This window comes from Astatotilapia calliptera, chromosome 4 (genome assembly GCF_900246225.1).
Source record: "Astatotilapia calliptera chromosome 4, fAstCal1.2, whole genome shotgun sequence".
NCBI classification, from domain to species: domain Eukaryota; kingdom Metazoa; phylum Chordata; class Actinopteri; order Cichliformes; family Cichlidae; genus Astatotilapia; species Astatotilapia calliptera.
In genome coordinates, this window is record NC_039305.1 from 4,252,047 (window position 1) to 4,276,760 (window position 24,714).

Here is a 24,714-nt window from a genome sequence, read left to right on the forward strand (position 1 = left end):
TATTTTCTGTGAGAAGTCAATTAAACACAAAGGTTAGATGATGCAAAGTTGCATAAAGAAACACGTTTCTTTGGCACAAAGAAATGAGCCAATACGCTGTAGGTTTGAATAAAGCTGTGAGAAGATATATATATATTTTTTTTTTCTCTCTTGCATGTTTGCTCCCAGGAAACCACAACTCTATCGCAACATCAGACATGCTGCATCTTCACAGGAAAAGCCTCCACACATCACATATCATGTTAATCTGATAATAACAGGAGTGAAAATAACAAGATAACATATGATGATATGATGTCGTACCTCGCACAGTAATCATCACAGTAATAATCTGGTTAACATATTCAGCGAGTCACTGTTGGGGTTAATAATTCAGCATGAGCTTCCTGATCAAAAGAAAGGGTGTGGAGTGGTAAAGTAGCGCCATCTACTGGAACAAGAACTGCACAATTTTAATATACGATATACTTTAATACATGAAAAGTAGTTTGATTACCACACAAGTATAAAGTCATTAAATTATACAAAAAATGATCTAAAACATGCTGTACAAAGATCTATAACTTAAAATTCATTTGAATATACAATAACAAAAAAAATCATATTTTCATTTACAAAACAGCTGGAACAGGTTTACAAAAGTGCTAAATGCATTTTTACACAAGCTAAAGTGTGACTATAGCACATCAGGGTCAAGAAACAAGTACGAGTGCTTTTTAACTGTTTGATACACATTTACAATAACCTGTACATTTTATTTGCTACATTGGTCTGTAAAATCATCTACTTTAAATATTCTAATATGAACAAATAAATATATGTAACTTCAAATAGTCTGCAGCCACGGGGAGACTAAGAGTTTACAAGTACACATACAGAAACATCTGTGCCATTGTATTTGTGTTGTTGCTTCATTTCTGTGGTTAATTTTTGTAAAAATTTCTTTAGGTTCACAAAAAAAGTTCTGTTTCCTTTTCAGTTCGCATTATTCTGTTAAAATGACAGCATTCTTTCATTTTTTATTTGGTTGCATTTATTCTCTCGTTTTAGATGCTCACAGACGAATCCTGCTGCTGTCTGATGCTGCAGATTTGTAATTAATGCAAAAGAAAGACTTCTATAAATAGCTGCAAGCCACAAACCTAATTCAGATCCCGATAACTGTGTCAAACCTTGACCTTGAGTCTCATTTGTTTGGACAATGCTGTTTTCATTGGAAACCTTTCTAGATTTAATCTGATTCAGTAAAAAGGACTAGATGTTACAGTCCCTGATAAGGGAGGTTTAGGGATTAGGGATCTAATCTAGTTTATCATTTTAAAATTTGGGACACATCGTCAGTAGTGGACCTTGGATTCATCGGGTTTAATCCAAGTTAAACTGGGAACTAAGGAATCAAGAAAGGCTCTCTACAGTGTTTATAGACCTGTTCTGATCCTGAATACGTTTTCCGATTTTTTCCAGTGTACAATAAAAAGGATATTTTACTTTTATAATCATTTTTGGCTGCACACAAATGTCTAAAGTCTAAATTAAATTCTGACAGTTTTCAAAAGTTGTGGCGTTCTTCTGTTATCTCAGTCCTTTGATGTTAGGTGGTCATAAAACTCAGTCAGACCAGTGTTAAGCCGATCTTTCTGTTTCTTATATTCCAATAAAAGTTTTTTTTTCCTCCTGCAAGTATTGAAGTTCAATCATGCAAACATTATTGAAAACCAGTACTTGTGCTCTCTCTGTTATCTCAGCCAGTGGCTGCATGCACAAGGACACCATGATGGGAGATACTTTCAAAAGAAATCGAGTTTTCAATCTCAAATTCAATCTCTGAATTCACTTCATCAGTAGATTCAGCTGTGGTCCTAAACCAAACTCATGAAGTTTCTGTGCTGAGATTTGACAACTACCTGTTTTTCTCTAGGTATCCAATTTAGGAATCTAGCTGTAGTCTTAAAAACAGTGACCCTACAAGACCTCTAGTCTCTGCAAATGCTGGTTTATGACACATTGACATCAGATGTGAAAAGGTGCCAGACGTTGGTCTTTTGTAAGTATTTTTTAAAAAGGAACTGAAGATGAAGTAAAGGCACATGTAATTCCAACCTTATTCATGCATGCATTGAATCTGTAACATAAATGCTACCAGGTCTGACCGAGCAAATGCCATCTCAGCTTTCACAACAAAGTGACCACAGTGAACATTTATTCAATAAGCTGACAAGTTCAGATGCTTTCATATTAACAGAAAAGTGTGCATGTCTAAAAGGCGTGCATCAATTTATATTTTGATACTTTGTTGGCATTTTGTGTCTCAGTGAAGTCAATATGTTTCACTTCAAAAACATTTTGTTTCTTTTTGAAGTTGTTTTCTGTCTCTTTGCAGTTGTTTTGTGTCTCTTTCTAGTCATTTTATGTCTTGCTCAAGTCTATCTGTGTTTTTTTGTGTGAAGCTGTTTAATCTTTGTGGTCATTTTCTGTGTCTAAAGTCGTTTTATGTCCCTGAAGTCTCCTTTTGTGTCTTTGTTATGTCTCTTTGAGTTCGTTTTCTGTCTCTTTGTAGTTGTTTTATGGCTCTCTGGAGTCGTTTGAGTCTTTTTGTGGTCATTGTATGTCTTCTGGGTTAGACTTTCATGATTGTTATAGTTTTGCAGCAGATGTTTGTCCGTCAGACTTGTCGCCCCTGAAGTCGGAGCAGCAGTGCATTCATTTTGCAGAAGTAATGTGAAAACCACGGTTCACTTTTCTCCTTTTTACACTACAATTATCACATCCCAATTTGCGCAGTTCTTTGAAATACAGAGCAATGACGTTTTGGTTGTATCTTTCGTGAGCAGTCATTAAAATGAAACATGATTCATCAGTCAAACTCATCCATGATCCCTGATGGTGCTGTGTCAGTCCTTTGAGGAAGTGTTGCTGATGATCTTTCTTTTGCGTAGTGTCACCAAGTCATAGAAAGGGTCCTTGGTGATGCTCGCCCTGAGAAACAACATTTAACAGATTTAGTTTGAAAACCAAGACCTTCGAGTAACAGTAGAAGTAGCAGTTTTAAGCATTTTTTTCAGTTTTGAGAACCTTGGTGAGTGGAAATCACTAAAGAATGACTGTAAAATGACTTTATTGAACTCTTTGTAGGCCTTTCTTAATGCATGATCTTAAGAACACTGAGATGGACATTTTCAGATATTCAATCTTGATGATGACTGTAATCACTCTAACTTAGCATTAACCCTTAATCACTTGAATCTAAATATTTACAGCTTTCCCACCAGCCTCTATTCTACTTCTAATGTCCAATAAAAATGTTAGCGTGATACATTTTGATAATGATCCCATGTTGTGGCCGTGTAACTAACCAAATGGTAGCTCATGTAATGAATACCCTCGTCGTCCCTCACTGACTACCCACTAACAAGCACAGGGACTGATGTTTTGTCAAGGCCAGAGAAATTTACACTGGGAGTCCTTTAGCATCAGTGCTGTCAAGTGATTTCTGGGTACAAGTGTCTCCTGCATTGAATGCTTTTGTGTTTTTAATGTCTTGCAGTTTCCAGCCAACAACAGGGATGTCAAACATAAGTCCAGGGGGCCAAAATCAGCCCAGCAAAGACTAAAATCTGGCCTGCTGGACGGTTTTGCAAAATATGAAAAAGGGCACATGTTTTTTTAAAAAAAACAAACAAAAAAAACAGAATTTTTTCATTAATCGACAAAAAACTTTATATTTTATAAAAACAGAACAGTCTGAGCAGTGAGCTACCAGAAATTTTTATGTAATTTTACATTTTTATCATGTAGAAAAACTGAGCTGTGCTGTTGAAATTGAACATTTATTGATCTTGTATTAAGATATCTCAGAGATTAAATGTGTACTTAAATGTCTTTACACTGACAGTGTTTCACTTCACTTAAGATCAAAGTGGGCTGTATGTGGTTGACATCCTTGTTATACATTATTATTAGCACTACTGTGTGAAGCATGTCACCCACCCACTTTTAAAATAATGACCTGACATTATGCTTGACAGGTTGAGATGCTAAGTGGGTGTATAAAAGCCTGCTTTGGAGTGGCTTTCTTCATTTCTGTGCCTGCTTCTAAGTTCAGGTCCTTCCACTTCTCTAGCCTGTGGAGTGCCACAGGGTTCTATTCTGGGGCCCTTACTATTTCTGTTATAGTCACTCCCTCTAAGTTACAGATTACGCGTAGGTGCTTAGACTATTAAAAGTCAGATGGATGACAATTTTCTCTAACTAAATGAGGACAAAAGTTGTCTTGCTTGTGCTCTGGCAGATTTGTGTCTAAGATAAAGAAAACTCTAGGTCCCCTTCCCACTTTTGCTGAATCTTTAGTAGGATGTCTTTTGATTCAGACATCACTTTGGATGCTCATGTTACATATCTAAGTACTCTAAGTATTCACACCATTGCTAATTCAGTTGCATGGGCTCCCCATTAACTTCATAGTCCACTTTAAGACTCTGGTTTAGACTTTTAGAGCTCTGAATAGGTGAGCACAAGCATCACAACATCAGTGAACTTTTACATACATATGTCCCTAGCAGGCCCCATTAGGTCTGGTGTCTATATAGCACCAAAGGCTGAAAATTAAAGAAAATGGAGCTTTTGCATCAGTTACCTCCAGACTCTTGAAGTCTCTCCCACTGAGCCTGAAAAAGCACCTTAAACTCATCTTTTTGACCTTTCATTTAGGCAACCTTTTGTCTTTGTCTTTTTGCATTTTCTTATGGAGCACTTTGTCATATTTCTATAGAAATGTATAATAGAAATGTATTTTTACTAACTAAACTCATGGTGTAGGCTATAGTGCACACCATGTGAAACCAAGCCTGATTTCAGTATGGCCATTAAGCTTGGGATCAGCACTTTTTCAAAGTGAGTAATTCAAACCACGCAGCATCACTCATGACTAACATCCCTCAACATAAATCTTAAATTGAGACAATGACATCAGACTTGAAAGGCCTCTTGGGATCATATATGGCATCATATGAATATAACAGGGGATCTGGAGGTGGCAGAGAACTAAAGTCACCAGAAAACTGAAAGAGGATGTAAAACACAGACTCTTTCCTTCCTATGCAGATTTTGTCACTGTTTCAAACCCATTTGCATTAAGCATCTAATTTTGCCATAGCTGGTGGTTCAAGGTGTCTATGAAAAGCACACTCTGTGCATATCTGTCAGAAACAATAACAATTTGTTACTTTGTAGCTTTGACAAAACAGCCTGTGAGGTAGAAAGTTTAGTTATATTTATTCTAACACGCAAGAGTCTTTAAAACTCCCAGCGCAATTTAAATTAATTAGCTAACACTTTATTATTTTATTAAACCATTGGTTATCTACAGATAACACGATTTCTTTGCTCTGTATGGTTACCAGGCAATGAGTGCATTATAAAACTGCAGGTTTAGATTTGAGATGACATGTAGGTCATATAAGTTTGATCACTGTTGCTTGTTTGAACTCTTCCTGATCATGTGCTTCACATTAAGCCTCGATAAACATGAGTCACTGACACACGTGGCCGCCCACGTGTCCTCTGCAACATCAGTTGCTCTCACCTGATTGCATCTATCCAGTCGTCCCGTTCCTCTGCGCTGGCTGCACTGAGCTTATACGACTGGTGTTTACCCTGGACCACTCTGCCTTTGTTCTCCGTCTTGCAGGCCTTGATCTTTTGTCCTTTATGATTATATAACTCCAGGCAGAACTGTTTAAACACACATGCAGACCCACATGTAGCACCGTTACTGTGTGCATATGCCTTTTGTTTATTTCAATAATCTTCTGATAGCCTCCTGACTCACTGTTTTGAGCACTTGCGCTAGAAATTCATTTAGCAACTGCTGTATGATTCATTGAGGGCTGGGGTGGCAAATAATATGTGTGTGGAAACTCAGCAGTCATACAATGTGATGCAGAAAGTGAATGATGCTCTACCGGTTTGCTTGAGTCTTGTAGTGCCCTGACACACAGGTTCTCCAGAGGAATAATCCCAATTGGATCTTTATCCTGCAGGATGAGAGTGAAGATGTTTGACATGGCCATGTTTTATTGTCATCATGTCTGACTTATGTAGCGGCAGAAAAAAAAAATAAACGTACTGTTGTGTATTCAAAGTAGTACAAGCAGCTGTCTGTCAAAATGAACCACCTTCTCTTCCAGGTTTTAACTCGACCACCTGCAATGAAGCAAACAAGACATTAGAAACACGAGCAAAGAGAAGCTCTGACGTCCTGTCTTGGAGTCCGGGTTTATGGTGTGGTGTTAGTTTCTTCATCTCACCTATTTTAAGGAGCCAACCCTCGCGGTCTGGATTAAAAAACGTCAGTGTGAGGTCATTCCCATCATCCTCTGGGATTTTGAACGGCTCACTACGGATGCTTGTGTACAGTTTCTGAAAATAATTTGAAAGTGCACAGAAACATCGAATAAGCATTTTTAAAATTCTGATTTGCGTAATTTAGTGCAGTGTACACAAGAAATCATGTTGAAACACAGATGTGACATTTTTACTAAAGGTTAACAGATTAGCATCAAAGGAACCTAACGTATATCAGCATATCAATAGGGAAAAAAACACAAGACAATGAAACAACGAAAAAAATCCCTGAATCTATAGATAACCATCAAGAAATAACCCCAAATGTGGGTCTTTTCCTGATTCCTAAACATCCAGATAAACTCATATAAAATCACCAGGTTATTTTAGCCTGATCAATACCAACATTTTTAGATATTTTTACATGACAGTGATTTTTTTAAATAACATTACTTCATGTTGGGATACATGGTTAGGTCTATTAAATAAGTAAAAAGAACAGTATCTTAGTATTTAAAGAAAACTCAAGTACTCTGGAAGGACTAGCTTTCTTCAACCTATAATGTACTGCGTTTTTCAACCATTCACTCACTGCTTTTATTATCTATTTAATAAAATTATATACTAATTATTTGTAATTAACTATTCAAGTAACTAATTTCAACCAGTAATCTGCAACGTTTAGCTAACAGCTTTGCTCTGTTAGCTAATGACTTCAACTGTTAGCTAACATTTAACTACTAGCCATATTTTGTCGCTAATTTTATTTAGTCATGTTATTAGCCAAGCATTTTACCTGCTTAAATATTACAGTATGCTTGAACAAATCCAGTGTTAGCTTAACTTTAGCTGTTTTTCCAAAACTAACATTAAATTAGCACATTAGTTAAACTGATGGTGATACTTAATCATGTTATTAACTAAATAACACTGCTAATAACTGTTCCAAGTTTTTATCTGCTATTCTGTCATAAATGTAGTTTATTTATACTTTTAGCATTTCAACTGGTCATAATTTAAAGTATGTTAATTGAGTGTGGTTTCTTCTTAGTATACACAAAATTAGCAAACAAATTGCTGCTGTTAATTTTAAATGATTTCTGAAGTATATTATTAATTTTAGCTAGCTATTTCAAGTGCTATCTTTTCTTTTAACAAACAGTTAGTCTGTCTCTTTAACCAATATATCAACCATTAATTTGCGTCATTACTTTACTTTCAAATTATCTACTGCCTAGCCACTTTTAGGCAACTATTACATTTTCTGTTCAAACTTGCTTCCAGTCAGTGCTGAAAATAACATAAACTTTACCCCGAGGTAACACTGTAACACGAAGGGTGATTTAAGGTATAACTGCATTTCACTGCGCAAGAATGATGTACTACTGGGGAAACCCATCAGAGATTATTGGTGTCACTAAAGAAGTAAGGGTAAGCTGCGTAAGGAGATGAAAGAAATGCCCTGCAGTCAGTTGACCACCCTGACCAAGGAGCATTGCAGTACTTCTGCAATACATTTAAAGGATATTAGAGTAAACTATAATGCTGTCACCAATCAGCGCCTTGGTTTTTCTATCACCTAACTGTACAAGCAGGGCCTGACAAAGCCATGAAATAATGAAGCCAGCTGACCGTGAGCAGCTCAGTGGGCAGGTCCTCGCCGTTGTTGATGCCTCTGTTCATGGAAACAAATCGCTGCAGAGTGGGTTTGTCTTTCACGTTGGGGTTGTGGAGACTTGTGTTGAGCATGATGATGGCGAAAGAGAGGATGTAGCAGGTGTCTGTAACAGAAAACCACAGTTTAGCTTTCTTCATCACCTTCTTGAGTGTACGCAGCTGACAGCTGCTTAGGCCAAAAAAAGTTTTATTGGATAATCTGTTAACTTTAATCAGGGAGGCCTGAGATGTTTCTCTGGCTTTGGGTTTATTTTTCAGAAAGAAAAGCAGATTTTTCTTAGCAGGTGATGAGTCTTGTATAGAATTTTGTAATTACAGAAGCAAAAATGTGTGTTTTAATTGGAGTGTGTGGGAAAATGAATCAGCCTCTTTGTGCTTGTACCTGTGGATTGGAAGACCCCGGGGTTACAGCCACAGTAGCGAGCTGCAAACGCCTCCATCATCCTGTCAATCTTTTGAGCTTCTCCTGGGAGACGAAAGCTCCACAGAAACTGCCTGCAAAGGTGGAAGAAAAAGAAAAACAACACACACGGGCTGGTAAGAAGGAGGAGGGTTTCATAATAAGGACGAAAGCAAGACTAAAGGTAAAACTGCTGCAACACTCCAAGCTTCCTTTCACAAACCTCAGTGCTTGCACCAGATTCAGGTCTGAGAACTCATGCAGACCAACAAACGCTTTCAGTATCTTCAGGTGCATTTCCTCCCTGTGTGACAACCAAAACAATGAAAGATAATTGAATAATGAAAACCACAACCCTCAAAATGAGGCTCAAATATAGAATACACATTTACCGTCAGAGCACACTGGTTTCACAACATACATGAAAGTCACGAAGTCATGTGAATAAGAACATTTTCAAACTAAGTACACCTTTTCCAGGCATTTCTAATGAATTACACTTGATAAGCTGATAATAAACTATAAAAGCAGTATGCTAGTCTGGAGCATTCAGGTTTGTGTTCCTACAATGCTACAATCCTCCTATCAGGGAACATCTTGTAAGGTCAGGTACAATGATCAAAGAAATACAAAAAGGCAGGTTAAAGGTTAAAGTTCATGACAAGTATGGCTTGTTTGGAAGGGGTGCCTGGAAAAAGCATCTTCTCTGTAAAAAGGACGTGGCAGCGTCATTTAGATTTGCAAAGTTGGATTGGAATAAACCACAAGACATGACCGAATATTGCACATTATTAGCATATTAGCACAAACACCTAATAGCAACTGTCGGCACAGTAGAGGAGGGGTGATGATTTGGGGACCTTGCGGTCTTTAAATGTATCCTCTGTAAACCAAATTATTCTATTATTAGTCCCTCGTCTAAGCTTCGTCCCAAACTGGGTCAACAGGACAATGATACCAAACACAGCAGCAAATCAGGACAGAATGGCTGAAAAACAAAAGAATCAAGGTGTCGCAATGGCCCAGCAAAAGCCCACAGCTCAACCTGGCTGAAATGCTGTGGTGAGACTTTAAAGGAGCTTTGCGTAAACGAATGCTGCGAATTTCAATGAATTGAAACAACTGTGTAAAGAAGAGTGGGCTGCGTTTCTCTCACGCTGATGTGAGAGAACGATAAATTCATACAGAAAGTGATCTGATAAACAATTGGTTTTACAAAATACTGAATCATGCTGTGCACTTTTTCAGTTTTTCAGACGTTGCTTCTGCATTTTGGTTCAGTATTTGTTAAATAAACAATGACACTGTGCAATGTGTCTCATGCTGTTGTTCATCTGAGGTTGTATTTATTTCATTTTAAGATATGCAAAGGACCATCTCTTGTTATGTAAAATCTTAAAGAGGAGTTTTTGACAAATGGTTCCAACCTTTGGAAAAAGGTTGTCTGTCTACAGAGTGCACTACAATACAAAAATGTCAAATTTTGGGCAAACAAATGTTTTCACACATCACTGGAAAATATTTAATGGAACATTGAAACCATCAAATGGTGCTTTCAAAACAGCTCCCCCCCCCCTGATGATACCCTCCAACCCCCTAACACTACAGCCCACAAAAAAACCCAAACAAAAAAACACTCCATTGTGAGAGGTGGATATATGGTTTTATGTTTAGTGTGCAAACTGAAACCAATCATGTATGTGGGTGGAAAACTGGTGAAAAGTGAATCTTGGTGGCTTTTTAACATACCTACATAAATTGGTCTAAAGTAACCTGCTGCAGTTTCTCATTAAATTGCTTAGTAAGTTCAGCACACACGTTAATGTTTTTTTAGTTAAATCTCACAACTTTAAAGAAGGAGCAGGGAAACTTATACTAATACTCCACCTTTCTCCCAAGAAGTTTCCTATGGCGGTCTTATTGAGCCCCTCCTCTTTGTAAAGAAACTCTGCCACAGACTCTGCCCGCCATTCGAGAAGGCCATTTTCAACCAGGTACTGGACACCCTGAAGCAAGGGGGGAAATGGAAAGTCAGACATGTAAGAAATGAATTTGAAAACTAGGAGGACAAATTTTTAATCAGTGAATTAAATGTCTGTGGTGTGTTTTCATCGAGAAGGCAAATTAAGCGACAGGAAGCTTCGTGTTAAGTTTTGGCCACAGCTTTTAGTTCTTCTTGTCAGTGCTGCTAATTCTAACCTAGTCGTATCACACTTTAAAAAAGTTTTCTTCTTCTCCTTTTAAGTCACGGTCGCCACCAAGCACCAGCACACAAGATGTGAAGGGTTGAATGAATACCGCATGTTGTTATTGCTGCATCTCAAAAAGGTACTTAGAGACAGTTCTTCAAAATATGACTCTTAATTCTGAGTGCATACTCCTGCTAACCAAATCAATTCCGCTTAGCACCCTTAACCCCAAGAAGACTATAAGCGTGTTATCCACCCACTTGTCTGCAGACCTGAGCCCGCTCTGCACTCAGGCCTGCAGACACTCAGCTTTGAGCTGAAGACCCAGAAAGGAAGGAAGCAAAAAAAAAGAAAAAGAAAAAGATGGAGGTCGCAGTGGTGAAGTGGCGTCTCTGCCCCACTTCAGGGAACAGGATGTGGTTTTTCTCGCTTTTGCTCGTGTTGTGCGTCTGTGCCTGTGCACTGGTTGCACTTCTGAGCATCACATACACATCTCTCAACTCGACATCCGCTGTGTGTGGAGATATCTGTCACCGTGTTGCTGTTGACCTTCTGATACAGAGATGTTGAAGTGAGTGAAAGTAGAATTAAAACTTTTACTGTGACTAACAAAGTTTCCTTTAATCTCTTGAAATAAACAACACTGTGCATGTCAGAAGTAAATATAAAAGTATGCACTAAGAAATAGCACCATTTATGTATAATCTACAGGTATACAGCTCATGAGCAGTGACCCTACAGGTGTTGGCTCCTCCCCTTATCCTACTGGATAATGCTTGTGCCACCCACAATGGTTGGGTTACTGGATGAGGCACTGATATGCTGCTAAAGATTAAAGTTTAAAAATGCTGAAAAATAGAAACTATTATGTTAACAAACCTAGTCAAGGCTTAGGCACAAAGACAAACCTGTACATGAAGCCCAAGATGTGCCTTTAGTTCCTCTAATGGCCACTTGAAGGTGGCTTCAAATCAGTCCCCACAGACTCTCGTGTTAAAATACTGACCTTTTCAAGAAAAATGATTGTTTGTCCGTGTGGATAGCTTCCCCTTCATATACCCTTGGTACTTGTCTTTATTTTAAGACATAAATTAGGCGTTTTAATGTAAAGTTATTGGAGTCAAAGGTTAAAATAACTACTTGGTTACAGTTGCAGGACCTTCATTATAATTCTTACATGACATCATGATAAAAGTGACATCAATATCTGAGGCTACTTTAACAGAAACAGCACTGACACCCTTTTACTACAATTTAGTTTGTAAAAGAAACACTGAGGATGACTTAAAACAGAAATATAGCATATACCGATGTTTGGTTGACCCATCCATCTGTCTGGACCTCCACCCTAAACAGACTTTCTTGCTCTGATGTTTTTTGCAGTCATGTGACCACTGACCATGTGATGTTAAGGGTTAGTTGGTGAAAACCTCCTTGCAACTGGTTTGGTCTGACTAGTGGATTGCTAATTAAATGTTCACAGATGTTTATTTTCAGCTCGTGTCGCACTCGTGTCACACTTTTTCAAGTTTTATTTCTGCTCAGTGAGTAGTTAGTGCGTGCTTCAGACTGGTATCTCCCATATAAACTACAGGCGACTACATAAATCCATCTATAGCAACACCTAGCTTCTTTGTTTGCTCCTGTCACTGTCACTGGAAGATATGGAGTTTTTAAAAAAGTCTTACAAAGGATTGTCTTACTTTGTAGATTAAATTAAAAATCTTTCCTTAATGTATGAAAATGTGTACACACAAATATGATATCAACTCACTTTTTTGGAGTCCATGTTAAATTTCTTTTTCCCACGTAGGAATTTCCTGTTCCTCGCAACATTTTTACTGCAACAGAAGACAAAAAATGTTGTAATGTTATAAATCATAAAGTTTTGTATCTCATTTTGTTGTTTATTTTGAACTGAGAGCTGTGTTTGTCTGTTTTTTCGTGTTGAATATGAGGAGCAGATTGCTGGATTAATGTTTGGTTTCCTTTACTTCAGCAGTTTTTGATTTACTAAACATAAATAATACATATATTGGTATAAAAGACAATGAAAAGTTAACTTTGTAACTGATCAATGTTCAAGTTAAAATAAATCATTTTTTCTGTGAATTCATTTATCACACTCCAAACTACTTTCCGATAACGAGCGCTTTGTGATAAGTGGTCGGTGTTTTTGTGGCGTGCGTGCAGCAGTACTCAGAAACTGAGGTTGCGATGCCAGTAATGCAGCTATGTGTAAATGTAGTGTCACACTAGACTATTATCGCCTCATAAGTGCAACAGCAAAAAGCAGAAACTCCAAATAAGGACTCCCCATAGTGTCAAAAGACATTTTTCTCTCCAAATTTCTGTGACTGTAAGCGTGCTCATTAACTTTGTTTTATTACAGCTGGTGCTTCAGTTCGTGCCGGATCACAGTGTCTCCTCCAAAACACATTGTCTCTAATTACCAGCCTCCAAAGATGACTAAAAACTTTTGAAACATTTAGCAAAATAATGGGTAAAAGGTTAAAATAAAGGGTAGCACAGATGTGAAGTACCTGAATTAAACTGTGTGGATTTGTTTTAAAAGGAAAGCAGTAAAAATTGCTCTTTGTGGAACTATTTATGGAGAAAGTGATTGCAAGTGTCAAGTGAAAAGGCTTGACAAGCAAATTAAACAGAGGGCCCCTGCCCCTCCTGACTGCTCAAGGCCACCACCAGCATATAGGTTATAAAATACCTCTCCGTCTGTGATATTAAAGGCATATACACGTTCATTTTGGTCCAGTATTATTAGTGAGTCCCAGTGTGTGGACCACAGCCCCCTGTAGGGTGGTTTAGGTACTGCATACGAGTCGGGAAAGGTTGTTTTAATCACTGTAAAAAAATTCTAATTAAATATTTCCAACAAAAAGCAAAAATAAAAATGAAACCATTTTATATCGTGTAAACGATGGACGTAGCTACACCAGCCAACAGTTTGCGAAATCTCTTTATGAAGTCGCAATTTGAGCTTTTGGGTTTCTTGAACTACTAGCTAGCTAAAACAAGAGCTGAATCTGATGATAAAACTGTGCTTTTTTTTGGCTAATAACTCATCAATCACAAATAAATACAAGATGACCTGAAATGATCAACTAATGAGCTCATCAGGAAAATATTCCCTTCTAAACGTCAGTAAGACAAAGGAGCTGATAGTGGACTTCAGCACTAAGCAGGAGAGGAACTACCAGACCCCCGTCATCAACGAGTGCCCAGTGGAGAGAGTGGACAGCTTCAAATACCTCGGAGTTCACATCACGCAGGACCTGTCATGGTCCTGTCACATCAACTCCGTGGTGAAAAAGGCCAGACAGCGTCTCTACCACCTCAGACGCTTGAGAGACTTCCAACTGCCCTCCAAGGTGCTCAGGAACTTTTACTCGTGCACCATAGAGAGCATCCTGGCGGGAAACATCTTAACCTGGTTCGGGAACAGCACCATGCAGGACAGACGAGCTCTACAGAGGGTTGTGCGGTCAGCTGAGCGCACCATCCGCTCCGAGCTCCCTGACCTGCACTCAATCTACAGCAGGCGGTGCTGGACCAAGGCCAGGAAGATCGTGAAGGACCTCAGCCATCCCAACAACAGACTGTTCTCTCTGTTGAGGTCAGGAAAGCGATTCCGCTCCCTGAAGACCAACACAGAGAGACTGAGGAGGAGCTTCTTCCCGCAGGCGATACGGTCTCTCAATCACACCACCACACAGTACTGACCCACACATATGGTTCTTACACACACACTGGACTTTCTGGACTTTGGTTTTGCACAACACTGGTCACTATATTCTTCATTTCCGGTTAATACTTGTACAGCTGCTGTTATTGTGTATATATTTATTTATATTTAGATTTCTTCATACATTCTTATATAGTTCTATATTGTGTATTGTGTATTTTGTTGTACAGTTATTTTATTTTCAACTTTAATTTATATATTTATCTTTATCTTATTCTTCCCAGTTAAATTTACCCTTCATTCTAATTTGTGTTGTACAGTTATTTCATTTTTAACCTTAATTTATATTTTATTCCTTCCTAGTTAAATTTATCCTTTTTAATTTTTCATATTTATTTCCTTTCTTATTCGTAGCCTTTTCCTTTTTTGTTTTCTTTAGGTCACGAGCAGTTGTCCAAGCATTTCACTACATATCGTACTGTGTATGACTGTGTACGTGACAAATAAAATTTGAATTTGAAAAGGAGCTGAGAGCAGTTTTCCAATGGAAAATCCTTGTGTGAGATTGAAAAACTAATGGTTGTCAGCTGGTTGCCAGCTAGTTGTATTGTGGTTATATTCTTAGTTAAAAGCAAAGGGTTTCCCTGATGTGACAAAAGTATCACTTAGAGATGCAACTAAATGTTTGGGCCACAGAATATTTACAGATTACATAGTGGGCTTTGGGATTCTAAATATGGGAATGGTTGGTCTGAAAAGTGGCATCCTGGTCTAATTGGTGGTAAACCTAACACTAACAACCTAAAACAGTTAATCCGATTTGTTTATCAGGCTTGTGCAGTGCATCATCACACTGAAATGCCCCTGCTTCTGACTTGGTCAAATGCAAATCTGAGTAAAGGTGGCTGTGCGACTGAGCATTACGTGTGGTGTAGGAGACTAAGCTGAATCAAAGTGTCGCTTAAACAAGAGGAAGAAGCCATGCTGACTCAGAGAATAGCTGCTATAAGAATGCTTGTCCTCATACTCACTTCTGCTCCTTCAGTTCAGGGCTGTGGAATTTAGGCATGACGTGATTGATCTCCAATCTGAGTTTCTGCAAGAAAGAAGGCAGTGACGTTAGAGAAAGACCAAGGTTTGGTGTTACATCACAGATACTCGCAGACTCAATGATTCATGGTCAGTTTGTCGGCTATTATAAAGCAGCCTTCAAATCCTTCATATCTCAATTAAATGTTATGTACGAATGGCCTTTTGTGCGCTGTGAAAAACTCTGCCGAGGCTGCTAGGAGTGGGTGCATACAGCAGAATAACGAGGCATTTTAATGAAAGACCTTAGAGGAAAATATTCACCGCAGTACCTGAATGTCATCCAGCAGCTCAAACTCATGCGCCTCACCCTGCCTCCTCGCTTCTGGTGGGAGTTTGATTGGAGCTGTTGGGTGACAGAAAGCATCAGTTACACTTCAGGATGGGGATAAATACACTTGATAATGCATTAATTAGCCATGCAACTCTGTGGACTGTCTTGACAACCCCCCCCCCCCCGCGCTCATTTTCACACACATTCATATATCACACCTTCACCCTTCACAGGTTAAAGAAGTGGTCAATCAACACGCTTAAAATAGCTGCTTTTCTTCCTCTTTTGAACAAGAAGGGTTACTTTGAGTGCAGTGCAGCCACTAAAGCAGAATTTAAGTCCAAGTAATTTTTTTTATAACATTGTAAAAAAGTTCAGTTTCCTTCCTAGGCAAAGACATTATTGTGCATCGAAAGTAATATGAAAATAGCATGATATTCAAAGCAGCAGTTGTAAGCAGTTTGAGTTCTAAACTAAACCACACAAATAGTCAACACAAACATCATCAAAACCACTTTTAGTTTTAAAGAAGCGGCAGCTTATGACAACGATTGAAAGTAAAAGATTAATAGGCATACCTTTTCCCCAGAGGAAGCTGTCTTTTCTGCGTATGGCCATTTTGTTGATGGTGCAGAGCGACTGACGGCTGCACAGGAAACAAACTCAGTCAGAGTGAAAAGAGGGCCGGCGCTGCCATTCGGAGACACAGCAGCGACACTGGAGGCGCTCCAGAGCTCAGCCAACAGCACCGCTTACAACTCGTCTGATGATGTGAAACATGGTAAAATGCCCATTGAGCAACAGACAGCTCATTCATGACCTTATCGCTATTACACGTTATTACACAAACACTGCAGCTGTGACCACTAAAGGTAATGTCATAACATCAACAGGATGAAATCAGGCATTTTTAATTTAAAACAACGGCGATTTTTCTGAGGTGGTGGAGAAGACATTCAAATGCACTGCTTTCACAGAAGCACTCCAGTTTATGAATATTGGATCAGCAGCTAATGCTTAAGCTATTAAAATATTTGTTTATTCAAAAATGACTGAGGAATGCTGATAAAAACGCATAAATGACTTAAATCTGAGGAACTCAAATTGCTGACAGGAACGATGTAGGCTGAAGCTTTCGCTTAAAACACCCACACTTCATACAGAGGATATTGTAAATATGTATTCTGCACTGCAACACTTTTACAACTAAAGTTCACAAAAAAGAAAGAAAAAATGAAAAATGAAACGGCCTTCACAGAAGCGCACTGTGTTAGAAATAAAAAAATGAAAGCCAGCTGCAACATGGACGTTACTAATGTGTCCTAATCATGAGGGTTTTTTTCTGTTTTCATTTGGATGTGCGCGAGTGTCCTGGAAAAGTTTTAAAGCCTTCACATGAGTTATGAAGTGCACCAATAGCACAACACGCCACTAGCAACGCCAGACAGTGTAAATGTGAATGAAAATATGTTGCCTGGTTCATAATAGTGCAACAAAGGTTCTGTGTATTATACTGTTATATGTATATGCAAAGTGGTTATATATACACACACACATATATAACATATAACGTACTGTAGCCTCACAGTAAGATGGTTTTGGGTTTGAGTCATGCAGACATGCACTTACTGAGGTTACATGTGGGCTAATTGGAGAGTCTCAGTTGGCTGTAAGTTTGAATATGAGTGTAAATGGTTGCCTGTTTCTTTGTGTTAGCCCTGTGACAGACTGGTGAGGGTGTACGCTGCCTCTCGTGCTAAGACAGGCTCCAGCCTCCACCCTTAATTGGATAAGCAGAAGAAGATGAATGCACATATACATAAAAGTATAAGAATAACTATTGCACGTTAGATTTCTCTGTTGTAAAGCTTTGTTTTGACTACATGGAGCAGTCCAGTCATTTGTAGCGCTGGTGGTTTGGGGGCATGTTTAGTGATTCGCTGCAGATCCTGTGGAAAGAGAAGACCCAATGATCATCACTGTCGTCACCACGCGCTGCAGGGACTTCCAGTTAACCGTCCTGACATCACAGATATGCACAGGGTAGGTCATTTCTTCTCTATCAGCACAAAAAGAGCAGATGCTGCTGTGACAAGGACAGGATATGTGTTATCTGTACGACAGCCTCCACTGTGGTGTTGTTGACAACATGTAGTGTGCAGCTATGCTGGCTTCGGATTTCAACAATGATCTCTTTGGTTTAGTTGACATTCTGTTCCAAGTTGTTATCAATGCACCACTCCACCAGTGCAAGGACTTGCTCAGTTTTTCCAAACCCTTTATGTTCAAGAAAAATATAAAGTAAGTAAGAGGATTACCCATCCGTTAAGTGGAGAGAACGCACGCAGACATGAGAAGAACATGAAAAAGGGCCAAAGCCAGGACTCAAAACAGGAACCTTCTTAGGCAGCAGTGCTAACCACTGCCCACCGTATCTGGAAATTGTAGCAGTTAAAGATGCAAAATCTAAGACTGATATTTAAAAAAAAAAAACCGTTAATGACAATCAGAAATTTTCAGCACAATGTGAAGTGAAATGGTGTGATGTTACATCAAAGAGGTCTGTGTCAGGAAAGTTGTTCAGGGAGAGAAAACACACAGGGAGGTACTGCAAAGTGAGCATAATGGGTATCCACGTATGTGAAACACGCTGTCTAACCTTGTTAGAGCTCCATGGTAACCTGTACTGAACCCATAACCCGACGTTGTTTGACTATGAGCCTTTCTGGTAATGCCCCAAAAACCTTTAAAAAAGGTTAATTTATTTTAATTTCATGCCTAATAAGGTGCTACACGTGCAAAATATTTGCGTCACAGGAACCTAAAAGGGAAAATGTTTTTACAGGAGAGGGAGAGAAAATGTACTTTCCTCTGCCGCCACATCACAGCAGTGAGATGAAGCATCAGCTACGTTTTCATCTGCATGAAGGCAACACTTGAAAAGAGCAGACTTCTTTCATTTTTAAATATGAGGCCCCACCTAGTGGGATGTCACGTTTCTAAACACCAGAGATTGTTGCTATATTTCAGTGTGTCAGTACTTTTGGACTCCTTCAGCCTCGACAGCAACAAGTTTTCTATTTTTAAAGAAAGACTGACATTAGTCCTAAAAAGTTTATAAATGTTCAGTTCTTCAAAAAAGAAATTCTGATTCAGCAGAAAAAGGAGGAAGCAGAAAGAGACAGGCACTTTAAGCAGCTGATATGTTGCTTCTTTTATTTCCTTCAACCATACGGTGTATGGAGTGTATGGCTGTGGTAATAAAGGACAATTTTACACAGTCTTCAAGCTGTTGGACAACAGTGGAGCTCTGTGGACACTTCGGATAAATAAAAAACAGTGATAAAGATATTACGAGGCAGAAGATATGCTACACAGTAAATTTAATTAATCTATTTCATTATGAAAAGTAATACTTTTGGAGGATATACAGTAAATAAGTTGAATTTTTCATTCAACCGCTGACGGGAAGGTCTAAAAAGTTAATGTTTCAGTAATTTTGTTTCAGGACGTCAACTGTTTCTCTGAGGATTCTTTTTTATTAGAGGAGTGAGATTAAGACTTGAGAAGAGGAAGGACAGATCTACAAGAATCTGCAAACTGAGTAAACTGAGAAAGGGGGAAGTTACCAAAATAACTGAGAAGAAACAAGGGAACTAAACCAAAGAAACAAGGAAACAAAGACAGACAAGGAGAAATTGGGTGACCCTGGGAAATAATTATAAAAAGATGTTATCAATAAAACTCCACACTAACACTAATAAAGATGACCTTCATGCTTTAGACTGCTTTAAACACTGCGCTTCTCCTCCTGGATCGGACATACTGTTGTGGGGTGTCAAACGTATTATAGTTCCTGGGCCACCTGCAGTCTGATTTAACCAAGAAGCTCTAGGCTGTAAAACTGCTGAATAATAAATGATAACATTTTCCCCCTTTTTAAGTGTAAATAAGTACTTTCTGAGAACTTTTGCATGCAATGATTCATGAGCAGAAGATAGCTGAGGTCAAATAAATGTAATTTTAACAATATGTGTCACTTTTTCCACTTTTCCACTCTACTGTCATTACGAAAGAGATGCTTCTGTCATAACCAGAAACCAAGCACCTCAGTGCAGCTCCCTGACTTGTAGGAAAAATACAGTGAAAAGGCTTAAAAACGATGTCGACATAGTCATACACTACAGAAGTATACAGTATGTCATCAGACCTCCAGCTCCTTCGCTCCATGACCTCAATAAACACGTTCTTACCAGTTTATGTCTTATTTAACACATTTCCTAAATTAAGGTCCTCATTAGAGTCAATAAAGACTCAGTGCCAAAAGATTCTTAGTCACCAAACACCAAGATGATGATGGTAAAACACAGTCCATTTCTAAAAGGTCTTATTGAAGGGAGAGGATGAACTGAGGGGCAGCACTAAGGTCCAGCATAATAATAATAATAATAACAATGGATACTTTATTGATCCCCATGGGGAAATTACTTGTTTTTCTCTGCATTTGACCCATTCACTCAGTGAAGCAGTGGGCAGCCCACTAAGCAGGCGCCCGGGGAGCAGTGTGTAGGGACGGTACCTTGCTCAGGGGTACCTCAGGGTAGCCGTTAAGTGGATTCGAACCGCCGACCTTCCGATCATGGGGCGACCACTTTACCTACTGAGCTATCCCTGCCCCTTCTTATTCACATAAGATTCATGTGAATTAATTTAAGCTGTGACTCATGAGAAGCAACTTTATTCCAGGAGTCCAGATGCAATTGAGGCCCATAGGTCAACTTTAATGTGGAACAAATGGCAAAATCTGCAAATAGACAAAAACAAGTCATCGAGTGTGCGGAGGTGGATTTTTCTGTGCAATAAATCAGATATATCTTAGACCTCGTGAGTCAGGATCATTGTCTTTTTATAACCTTTTGCTCTGTGATTCACTTACTGGGACTCTTCATAGTTCCTCTTTGTTTTCCTCCACAATAAACTCTTGATTGAAAAGACAAACTATCCAGTTTTTAGAGCCACATTTGCTGTCAACAGAATATTCCCTCACAAAGCACTTTATCAGGACCAGTAGTCAGCCAGTCATTTGGCAGGGCACAACATAAAACCTTCCTTCAGTTAACATGATTCTGGCAGGACTGCTGGCAGCAGATAGGCTGGTTTGCGAGAGTTCGGTCAGAAAGATGGATGAGCAGCAGTTGTTTGGATGGACACTCTTTGCTGATGCCAGAGTTCAGAGGTGTTCAGCCCCCTTCCTTCAGAGAAAAACAGAAAAAACAAATGTGAGCCTGCAGTGGGCACAGGCTCACCTTCTAGTGTTAAAGTTTGGTATTAGCAGCATGAATGCACAGCCTGTAATGGGACTGACCCAAAGCTGCAGTTCCTCTAATAGCCACTTGAGGCTGCTGCCAAATGTTAAACCCCACAGACATTAAATTTCGAGGCATACTGAGAAAAAGGAGTCAATTTTATAAATGTTGGTCATTCTAAGTTTCAAAAATGAGGATCATTTAGATTATTCTCATTGGCTTTCACAGTCAGATCAACCCCTCTCTCCTCACATCAAGTTTCAACACAAAGATGATGATGGCAAAAATCCTCGGGGCTTCAAACACCAATGGATGATGTCATGATGGCGACATTCATATTATCTTTTTCATCTGCCTCTTAAGTCTGACATCATTAGCCGTCATTGAGAGTTTAAAACTGTCTAAATTCCTTCATTTGTAATAAAATGATCAGTGTGGCTGCTCTACCAGGTGTATCAATAAAGTTTAACATCCAGGAGTCCATGAACAGAAGTTAGCATTTAGTTAGCTTCCAGTTCCCATCTAAATATGATATACTATGAGGGATTTCTGAAAGCCTAAAATATACAGCTCTGCTATCACTTTGGATAAAATGAAGAAGGAAAATTAAGCAGCAAGGACGTTTGTAGGGTTACTGAAGTTGGGCCAGCTGGCATATAATGGTACGCTGCGTGTTGGCTAGCTAAAGAGCTATGGTTAGGATATTAAAAACACTTTTGCAGAGTGAAGCTGGAGGATTCATTTATTTTTTTTCCAATCAATTAAATATGAGAGCCCCAGATGGGTAGCGACGAATGCAATCACACGAAAGGAAAAACATGGTGAAAACAGACCAAACTTCATCAGGACAGCATCTGAGATAATCCATCCAAAATACGAGGTTAGTCATTTATATATTGCTGCATGATTTGGATTACTCATTATAAAAACCTCCTGATCTTCAGCTTCATGTACTCATTCAAGTCTTTGTTAGCCTCAGAGTGATGCTTTTCTGACCTGTTCAAATATTTGGTGTCTGGCAAACTGTGTTTTAAAAACAAAGCTTTAAAATGTGCTGCAGATGAATGGCAGTAATAAAAACTGAGAGAGGCCAACAGTGATCACTGACTGTTTTTAAGGGCTTGTTCAGATTGAATAGAACAAAATACAAAATATTAAAACACGTTAAAATGACAACAGCCTTAATAAACATAGTGTAATTTGGACCCGGAAGCAGGGTTTATATGTCATCCCTTAACAACCGAATGGTGGCTTTTATATGGAATTTTTTTATATGAAACAAAAGACTAAAAAAGTAACAAAACAAAAAAAGCCCAAACAGAAGACAGCCAAAATTTGTGAAAAGGTGCTGCAATGCAGAAGAGAATTCAGAGTACAGGAGACAATCTGTCAAGAACTTGGAAGTACATACACTAGATTTCAGCGTATATGCTGAGTAAAAAATTTGCTTAAACGGAAACAAAGGGAGGAAGTGCAACTACCGGCGATGAAAAGGAAATGATTACTTTTTTATGCCTGCAGGTTGGCATACAACCTGTGCTGTGTAAAGTCTGCTGCTGGTGGTGTAATGGTGTGGAAAGTTTCCATAGCACACTGAATGTTGTTTTCAGTGTTGTTATTGACGATTTGAGTCCATTTACGGCCACAGTTTGCCATCTTTCAGTGGCTATTTCCAGTATCAAAATACACAGAATTGTCTCTTTCCTGGTCACCAGCTCTGAAACCAATTACAAAAGTCCCTTTGGGATGTGCTGGATTCACATCATAACAGTGCAGCTAACAAACCTGCAGAAATAATGTGAATCTCAAATAAACATTTCCCACATCTTGTCCAGACCAAGAAATTAGGTTGTTTTGACAGCCAAGAGAGGTTCAGTGCATTAGTATTAGTACAGCGTTCCTAATGAAGTCCTCACTGAGTGTATTACTGCTGTTAAAGAAGCACTTCAGTTGTTAAGCATACTGACTATTCATTTATGAATGTGTCATAAAATATAAAACAAACCCTGATTTCATTATTTAATGCCTCTCTATGGTTCAATTGAAGCTGCGCATGCAAACATTGTTAATCATAAAGGAGATAGTATACACAAACAGGGAAGGTTTGGTTGAGAATATTACTTTAAGTTAGCGTGTCACTGTGCTGCTGCAGGAAATACTGACAGAATGTGACTCTGTGTTACCAAAAAACTAATTCGGCACAGACATGAATAGGCCAGATAAGTCTCTCAGATGGGTTGTTCTGAGCTGACCCTTGTCAAATTAGATCTGTTGCCACCAATGCCAATCAACTGGAGTATTTATTACGAGATAAGGTAATCTGCCTGCTGCAGACTTTTCTGACTGCATCGCTTTGACTCGCTGTAACGGCTTTCATCATTGTAGTCTGTCCATTATGAAGAATCCATTGTTCCCACTGCTCCATTCATAGGAGAATAGTTTGTTGCAAGGCAAACCACAAAATGGATTTAACGGGGTGCTGGATATTTGTGCGGTGGTCCAAGATGTTCTTCGGCCTTGGATTTTTGTTTCTTACTGAAAAGTCACTCTGAGAGCTGTGAATAAAAAAGGACCGCAAAAAGATACAAAACAATCACAAGTGGCATAAAACATAGACACAAAATAACAGATGAGACCAAATAGGATGCAATAGGGACACAAAACAATCACAAAAGAGATGTAAAATAATCAAAAAGAGACTTAAAAGCAAAAAAAAGAGAAAGTAGCCACAGAGCCTCTAAACAACCCAAAGATATACATAATAACTACAAACAGAAAAAAGATACAAATTAACCACAAAGGGACACCAAACAACCAAAAATATCACAAAACAATCTTAAAGAGAAACAAATTAACCACAAGGAGACACCAAACGGAAAATAAGAGATCCAAAACCCCCACAGAGACGTGAAAGAACTACAGACACAAAATAATCCAATTTAATTTTATTTCGATAGTGCCACATCAAAGCAATCGCTGGTGGTGTGCAATACTCTAAGATTTGGTATTGATCCGATACCGAGTAAATACAAAATACGGATACTTTTTAGTAATTAACATAGATGCATCACCATTTCTAAATGTGAATGGGTTTTCATGACCTTTAAGTGTTTGGGGGGATTTTTCCTTTAAGTTATTAATGAGTTAAAACCCAGGACAGGAATACTATAATGAGTAAGTCTGTAGCACATCTAGTTGTAGTTTAAATATAATAATCATACTGTATCTGTTTCATGGTTAACACAAAGGGGTAATTACATTCAATCAAATCTGAGCCATATTATAATTGGAATGTTTGCTTTAATTCAATTATATCAAGGTCTCAATGTAATTTATACTTTTTTAGTTGATTAAAATAAGAATTAGCCTGCTGGACTTTAAAAATTACAGCAATGCTGAAGATAACTAAAATATTACTGTTACCACCATCATATTTCTGGATACTCTCTGCCATGCTGCGCTGCTGGGCAGCCTGGCTAGCTGAACATGCTTGCTTCTTTGTCTAGCGCTGCTGAGACACGTGACATGACCAAACTGTGGCTGCTCTGCGCTGTGACACTTGAAAGCAGCGGCACTTACACAGGCAGCCAGGTTGCCCCTTTGCAGCAGTGCATGCAGAAACTAAAGTATCAATCTCATTACACATGGATTGGATCGACCCGCCGGCGCCCACCACCAGCAATCGCCTCAGGCACTTTATATTGTAAGGTGATGACCTAGTTCTACAACAATAG

General features: G+C 38.7%; 1 protein-coding gene across 2 annotated transcripts; it reads right to left on the bottom strand.

Annotated features, from left to right (window-relative positions):
- Positions 1 to 515: 515 nt before the first annotated feature.
- On the bottom strand, positions 516 to 16,310 carry LOC113020264 (cytohesin-2-like). Of its 2 annotated transcripts, XM_026164069.1 has the most exons (13): positions 16,253 to 16,310; positions 15,673 to 15,746; positions 15,343 to 15,407; positions 12,383 to 12,449; positions 10,307 to 10,425; positions 8,643 to 8,723; positions 8,402 to 8,514; positions 7,975 to 8,123; positions 6,306 to 6,417; positions 6,125 to 6,201; positions 5,961 to 6,032; positions 5,582 to 5,730; positions 517 to 2,976 (listed from the first exon to the last, which is right to left on the bottom strand). In XM_026164069.1, exons 1-13 carry the CDS (start codon positions 16,290 to 16,292, stop codon positions 2,892 to 2,894), a joined length of 1,203 nt encoding a protein of 400 aa, XP_026019854.1. In that variant the 5' UTR covers positions 16,293 to 16,310; the 3' UTR covers positions 517 to 2,891. The 2 variants fall into 2 exon arrangements, with proteins under 2 accessions (XP_026019855.1, XP_026019854.1); XM_026164070.1 differs by lacking the exon at positions 5,582 to 5,730 and having other exon boundaries at positions 516 to 2,976.
- Positions 16,311 to 24,714: the final 8,404 nt, after the last annotated feature.